General features: G+C 47.9%; 1 protein-coding gene across 1 annotated transcript; it reads right to left on the bottom strand.

The window, feature by feature from the left end:
* Positions 1-5609: 5609 nt before the first annotated feature.
* On the bottom strand, positions 5610-7778 carry Tmem186 (transmembrane protein 186). Its single transcript, XM_005391218.2, has 2 exons — positions 7717-7778; positions 5610-6669 (listed from the first exon to the last, which is right to left on the bottom strand). The coding sequence occupies exons 1-2, from the start codon at positions 7717-7719 to the stop codon at positions 6031-6033; spliced, it is 642 nt and encodes a 213-aa protein (XP_005391275.1). The 5' UTR covers positions 7720-7778; the 3' UTR covers positions 5610-6030.
* Between the last annotated feature and the right edge of the window lie 33 nt (positions 7779-7811).

Genomic DNA, 7811 nt, shown 5'->3' with positions numbered 1-7811 from the left:
TCTAACCGCATTGTATTTCTGTCAGAGCTAAGTTCCTACATGTATATATTAAAGCTCTTTCCCAACAAAGGTACAACTAACTAACAGCAGAGTATTTTCATTGTTAATCAGTAAATGGATGTTTTGTCCCTAGGGTTGGTACAAATACAGCCAGATGGGATTTGCCCTGCCTGATTAACTCTAATCAGGCAGGGTTTTAGTTAAAATGCTGCAAGATCAAAACAAGACCATAAAATTGGACCTTGCCTGGGACTCAGAGGGGCCCTGTTGCTTTCCACTGGGAACTCCTGCACCCTGAAGTCACAAAAGAGCAACCAAGGGAGAACTGTACCCTGAGTTGTTTGGGCACTTCACCCGAGACTGCTCCCAGCAAGCAGTTCTGCCCAACACATCTGCTACCCAACACAAGTGTGATGATGGGTTGGGGATGTGAGACACACCTGGTCCTATGACAAAATTAGTTTCATTCTGCTGACAGGAGGGAGGAAAACAGCTCCCATGGGGCTTTGTGTCCTGTGTGCCACACGGTGTGCGAGCCAAAAGCAGACCTCGGCGAGGCTTGGGTGATGACCACGTGGAAAGCGGCAGACCGGCCACCCTGTCTCCTGCACCTGAAGGACACAGGCTACAGCAAGTGCAAGGGGCACAAAGTCAGTGGGCGGACAGGAAGGAAAGCCAGTGCACAAGGCACAGACACACTTCCACCACAAACGCTGGCTTTCGGTCCTGTCTACCCAGCTTCCAAGTCCAGAACAGAAACCTACGGTTAGGAAACGTTTCTGCTTAGAAAGCTGGCATGAGGGAAGAGGGCTAGGAGAAGAGATTCCGTTTATTAGAGCATTTTTCTTCACTCTTGAAAACAATGACATGCTCATTATGAAAACTGCAAGCACTATCAGGAGAGCACAAAGCTGAAAGTGGAAGACGTGCTGTTTCATCCAGGCCCCCGACTCATCCCGCCCTCTCCTGTAAACAGTCTGCAAAGTGTGCATTTTTAAAAACAGCACAAATAAGAACTACATTTTTTGTAATCTGCTTTTCCTTATCAATACCCATGGTCACTTTTCCACATCAGCATTTACAGGCTGACCTCACTGGTTTTTAAGGGCTGTGTGTTATTTCACAGTGCAGATCTACCAACATTTATTTAACTGTGGCTTACGAATAGAAACTTCATTTTCTGCTGGATGTGGCGGTGCACACCTATAATCCAGGCACTCGGGAGGCTGAGGCAGGAGGATCCTTGTGAGTTTGAGACCAGCCTGGGCTACAAAGTGAGCTCAAGGCCAGCCTGAACTGCACAGCGAGACCCTGCCTCAAAAAGGAAACAAAAAAACTACAACTTCATTTCCTGCTTATTTTTGCCACTGGAAATATTTCAGTGATCATCCTCATATGCATGCCTGGATAATTATTAGATTACTGCTACAGACTGAATACTTTTGTCTCCCTCCCAGTTTGGGAAGTGATTAAGTCATGAAGGTGGACCCTCACGCACAGTGTTAGTGCCTTTTTAAAGGGACCCCAGAGACTCCTTCACTCTTGACCTGTGTGACAGCACAGAGACAGCACCTGTGAGCCAGGAAATGGGCCTCCACCACACACAGAATCGGCCTCATCGTAGACTTCCAGGCTCCAGAACTCAGAGAAATGTCTGTTTATGGTATTTTTACAGCAGCCCAAAGGAGCTAAGACCATTATTATTTTGAAATTATTTTTTAAAGGAACCATCAATATATCCACTACCAGAATATAAAAACTGCCTCCACTGTTTAGAGACACTGCTTTACTGTCCGTGGTATGGCTATGGGTGAGCCTCAAACCGAGGTGCCTTGAATTACCTGGGAAGCATAAAAACACAGATGCCCATTTCACCAGACTCTATAAGGGTTGGGCACAGGTAACTTTTGCGGTTGATTCTGGGTATTTTGAACAGGCGCAGGTAATGCCCTACTAGGGTGGTAGAGAGGTCCTTCCCCATTGCCCACTGCTGCGGGGAGAGCCGATCTGAGCTCAGGGATAAAGGGACGGAATGCTGTTCTCGCTGTGTGTGCCCTCTGCTGGCACCGTATGAGCATATCACACATAGAAGGCCAAGCTGGGGAGCAGCTGCTCTCACCCTCCAGGACAAGCCCCTTGCAGGTTTACCAGTACAGTGATCCTTCAAGGGAGATGGACAACCTGCACACCAGAATCCCCTGGGGCACCTTGCAAATAACTCGGCCTGCTCACAGGCTTGGCCAATGTTTTGAGAGTAGCATCATCATAAAACTGTAAGTCAATGGAACCACATGCCACTTACCTTGAAGAAAGAGGTGGCACTTCTGAATGGCTTGAGGCCCTCCAGGCCTGAGGGACCACTACCAGGCTCTGGGGCACACCGACAAAATCTGTTTTTGCCAGAACATGCCCCTGTACCCCAGCCCCTGAGCCTAGGGAAACCACAGCCATACTTGTACTGTGGACACCCAGGATCTCCAAACATCTGAGGGGGTCACACGCCCCAGAAAACCTCCAGCTGCCAGGAATTAACATGCAGTGGGAACTGAATAAATAAAACGAATCTTACTATATTGTTTCATTGTGTCAATTCAAAGTGCATAGAAATTAAAAGGAGCTGGGGCTGGGGATTTAGCTCAGCAGCACAGCGCCTGCCTGGCAAGCGCAAGGTCCTGAGTTCGATTCCCGATACCGGAAAAAAAAAAAAGAACAAAACTAAAAGGAGCTGTTTCCTCTTGGTTCTGAACATCTCTCAACTCTCACTGCTCTCGTGCTTTTCTGAGACTTTCTAAGGCTTCTCACGGTGAGCAGGATACAATTCAGGCTCCGCCCCTTAACAACAAAGCACACCACTGCCCAGTCAGAAGCACTCACTTGCTGTTGGCCTGGTGCTGCCTCATGCTCACGTCAGGGCCCAGCTTAAGTGTCTCTCCTGCAGGGCCTGGCATGCCCTTCCCTCAGCCACACACCCCCACCCGTCACCCACCTCAGCCCATCTGACTCTTGCATTTGTCACCATCTGTAAGTGCATACACTTATCTGCTTAACAGCTTCCCCCAACACACACTCACTCACATGTATGCACCAAAGACATGTGACTGAGTTCCACAAGGGCAAAAACCTATTAACTACACTGCCTGACACAAGACAGATACTCACATGGTCTCAGCAGAATGAATAACTAATTTGGAAGCCTGAGGGAAAAATTATCTTGAATTACATGCTTTATTTGCTTCTAACTTGTTCAGGGTTACCTTGGATATTTCAAAGGCACTTTTCTCAAAATGTCATTTTCAGCCTACAGAGGAAGGATATCACATTCTTCATGACAATGAAAAAACAGAAAAACAGTAAAGATTGAAAGGACTAGCTATATATCAAGTTAATGGAATATTTTATAATTCCTGAATATTTTTAGTGAACATTGACTCAAGTGTTATAACAAGAAAGAAGAAAGAAAAGGGAAAAAAAGAGGGCCAGGAATATAACTCAGTGGAACAAGTGCCTGCCTGGCAAGCACAAGGTCCTGAGTTCAATTCCCGGTACAAAAAAAGAAAGCAAGCAAGCAAGAAAGAAAGAGCAAGCCAGGCATGGTGGCGCATGCCTGTAATCCCACCTGAGGCAGGAGGATCGCTGCAAGTTCGAGACCAGCCTGGGCTCCGAAGTAAGCTCAAGGCCAGCCTGAACTGCGTAGCGAGACCCTGTCTCAAAAAGACAAAAAAAAAAGAGAGAGAAAGGGAGAAAGAAAGAACAAACCTCAGGCATAGTAAAATACCTGTACCCTGAAAAAGCCTGACACACAATGAGACACCACTTTGCACCCCTTGGGATGGCTGGTATTAAAACATGGAAAATAACCAGTGTCGGGAAAGATGTTGAGAAACTGACTCCCTGTGCATTGCTAGTCAGAATACAAACTGGAGCAGCCACTATGGAAATGCTCAACAAGGAATCCCATGCTATGGTTTAGAAGTGTCCACCATAGGTCCGCGTGTTAAATGCACGCTCACCAGCCTGTGCTGCCACTGGGAGGTAGCGGAACATTCAGGTGGGGCCCAGCCAAATGTGGTGGCACATGTCTGTAACCCTGGCACTCCAAGAGGCTAAGGCAGGAGGACTGCAAGTTCTAATCCAGCCTGGCCAACTTAGTGACTTAGCAAGACCCTATCTCAAAACAAAAAACAGAAAAAGGGATGGGGTGAAGCTCAGTGCGAAGGCCTAAGTTCAACTCCCAGTACCAACGTGCAGCCTCGTAGAAGGAATGTAGATCACTGGGAGCATGCCCTTCATGGGGATATGGGGAGTCTGGCTCCTTCCTGTCCTTCTCTGCTTGCTGGACACCGTGAGGCAAACAATGCTCCTTCGTCACATGTTCCCACCATGTCTCATCGCAGGTCCAAAGCAAAAGGGCCAAGTGCTCATGGACTGAATCTTCTGAACCACAAGCCAAAATAAGTTCAGGGTTTTACTTGTTTATTGGTTTTATTTATTTGTTTTGATACTGAGGACTGAACCCAAGGGTGCTCTACAATTGAGCTACATCCCAGATCCCAACCCTTTTTATTTTGAGACGGGCAGGTAAAGGGAGTTCTGTTTGAGATGATGTAAAAGTTTTGGAAACAAATAGTGATAACAGTTGTACTGGCCCGTGTGGTGGCTCACGCCTGTAACCCCAGCACTTGGGAGGCTGAGGCAGGAGGATCGTTGAGAGTTCGAGACCAGCCTGGACTACAAACTGAGCTCAAGGCCAGCCTGAACTGCATAGCAAGACCCTGTCTCAAAAAGACAAAAAAAAAAAAAAGAAAAAGAAACAGTTGTACAACACTATAAATGTACTTAAAGTACTTGAACTGTACATTTTTAAATGGTTAAAAGAATACTTTTGTTATATAAATTTTATTATAATAATAAATTCTTTAAAAAAAAAAAAAAAGAAAAAATAATAATCAATGCCTGGAAAGCTATGCAACAAAACAGTTACTGACTTCTAAGTGGCAAAAAACTGTTGGCCATGGTGGTGTACGCCTGTAATCCCAGCATTCCAGAGGCTGAGGCAGGAGGATCGCTGTGAGCTTAACACCAGCCTGGATTACATAAGTGAGTTCAAGGTCAGCCTGCACTACATAAGGAGACAAACAAACCAAAAAATTGTGCTCAGTGGCAAAAATTATAAAGATCATAACTTTTTTCTATATATGTTAAAAACTATACAATAAAATTATTAAGTATGAGAAGCAACGCACACAATCATCTCTAACTTGGTGATGCTCCGGCATCGAGTTCTGCCTGGATTATACTGCAAAACCTTCAAATGTGACATCGCCTGGTTTGCAGCTGGAGTGTCGTGTTCATGTGAACACCCCTACCCCAACAGAATGGCAGGAGCCCACCCTCAGCTTCACCCCAGACCCTCTGCTGCTGGGCACCAGGGCACAGCACAGGCTAGGGAAATCTCCCCTGCCTGCCTGGAAGCCTGCCCATGTTGTAATCTCTGACCAGTGCTGGGCTGCTGACCGTACAAAGCCCCTGGCAGTCACTGTTTGCAGTGCTGGGGATGGAACCCAGGGTCTTCCACATGCAGGGCAAGTGCTCCACCATCGAGCCACATGGTAGCCTGACATGTACTGTTTATTTTCACACTTATACCACAAGTCATGCAGGACTCTGCATTTTACAGACGAGAAAACCAAGGTTCAGACACCACATTCTGCCCCAGCCTGGGAGCTGAGAACTGACAGAACCAAAGGCTCTGACTCCAATTCCTCTGCTTCCTTGCCACGCCCTCTGCCTTCCAATTTCAAAGCAGTGACAGACTCAGTGAACCTGGCACAGTTTCGTCCAAGAATTGCCTCTTCAGAAACTTCTGCCTGAATGTCAGGCACCTTCTTCCTAAAATTGGTTTTTACCTTCTGTCTCATGAATTTCCCAACAGATGGGTTTCCAGGGCACCTGAGATTCCCCTGCTTCACCTTTGCCCACGGCCTTGGCTTTCCTGTCGGAGAACCAGGTAGCCCAGCAGCTCCCAGCTGTTCATTTGTGTGTGTGCACTGCCCCAAAAACCTGAGTGAACCGCTCTTTGTCCACAATGCGTCCATAGCGTAGAGTGAGGTAGAAAGTCTGCTTCTGGCTGTACTGCTGGATACACATCAACACATCCTGGGGCTTGTCCTTTGTATCTGTCAGGGGCATCACATCTGCCACAGGACAGTATGTGTCCTGCCGCCAGCCCCAGAAGTTCAGGTGAGCCACCCGCAGCATGGTGCCGGACTCGTTCACGTACAGGATACCCACCAGCCTCCGGAAGAAGTAGCTCATCCAAGCCAGCATGGCCAGGGCGAAGCCAGCAATCCCACTCGCTAGGCACACTGAGTTAAGAGTCAAGAGGCCCTGGGAGTACCAGTAAAAGCATGGCGGTAGGAGCACCACCGTCAGAGCTGTCTGTGTCACCTTTAGCCGAGAAAAGAACCCAAAGATTCTGATTGCTTTAAAACGGTAGATCATCTGGAATTTCTCTGTCTCTGTGCCCGGTGGTTTCTCCTCCGAGGCGGGCGACCTGTTCCCCACCCAGCTCTTGGGATTCTCTTGCCCACTGCAGTACCACTGCCTGTGAAGAAGTCTTCCCTGGGCAGCTGGCCCCCGAAACTTTAGCACAGCTCGCAGGAGAGCAGCCTGGAAGGGAGAGAGGAGACGTTTTTCTCATGGGACTTAACCATGTTGATCGCACAATGAACATCTGTAAAGCACCCCACAGGGAAACTCCTGACAAGCCTATGAATTCACCATCACAGCCAGAGAAGGGGAGAAAGGTAAAGTCAGATGCTTTACTTCACGTACACTTCACAAATGGAACCGTGAACACTACTTCCACTTTACCACTAAGGAAAATAAGCTCAGAGAGGGTAAGAAACTTATCGAAGGACACACAGCAGAACACAGAATCTGACTCTCAAACTGATCCTCTTCCCCCAAGGCAGTTCCAAGCGAACACAGAAAAGAAGGAATAGCTTCATTCATTCCACAAATACCTTGGGAGGGCCAACACTGGGCTGGACCCTGGATACACAAAGCTGTGTGAACATTTTTACAAGCATGGAACTAATTAGTCAGTGTCCTAGTGAGAAATTCAAACAACAAATCTAGGAGATATTTATCACAGCAACTTTGCAGTTATCTGCCCAGTTTATGCATTTTCTTGGAGCTGGAGAAAACTGTCGTCTTCTGTCAGGTTAGCTGGGGACACGGAAGAGTACAGGAGGAATGAGGCAGGCAGGGCGCAACAGACAGCACACGAATTTTGTTACTGAGCATTGCAGTGGGCAAAGCTCTGGGCTTTGGAGCCAGATGTGGATCCCAATTCTGACTTCAACAATCATTAGCTGTGGATCCTTGGGAAAGTTACTCCACCTCTCTGAGCCTTACTTCTTTACTTAGCAAGAGATTCAGGAAACACCGAAGCCCTCAACTTAGCATCTGTTGCATGAAGAGCCCTCTGCAAATTGTAGTTACCCCGGCGGTCGGTCCGCGTAACCCGAGGGGAGCAGAGGACGCTGGAGAACAGCAAATCGTAACCAACGCCGGGCAAATCGTAACCAACGCCGGGCTTCCTCCCGCAGACTATGCGAGTCAGAAACTCAGGAATCCTGCCTGCCAGCCCCAGCTGCTACCTAGGGCCCCCCAAACATGCCACCACCCTCGCCGCTCACCACGAGTCCTTACCATGGCCCAACACCAGCGGCCGGAAACGAATCCCACTACACCCGGAACGTCTAAGCGCACGGTCGGACGTAAGAGGCGTTCTCATAGTGCGCATT

Source organism: Chinchilla lanigera, unplaced genomic scaffold (assembly GCF_000276665.1).
Source record: "Chinchilla lanigera isolate Chin_1 unplaced genomic scaffold, ChiLan1.0 scaffold00041, whole genome shotgun sequence".
NCBI classification, from domain to species: domain Eukaryota; kingdom Metazoa; phylum Chordata; class Mammalia; order Rodentia; family Chinchillidae; genus Chinchilla; species Chinchilla lanigera.
Note: the sequence above shows the minus strand (reverse complement) of the source record. Positions and strands in the feature narration are given on the sequence as shown.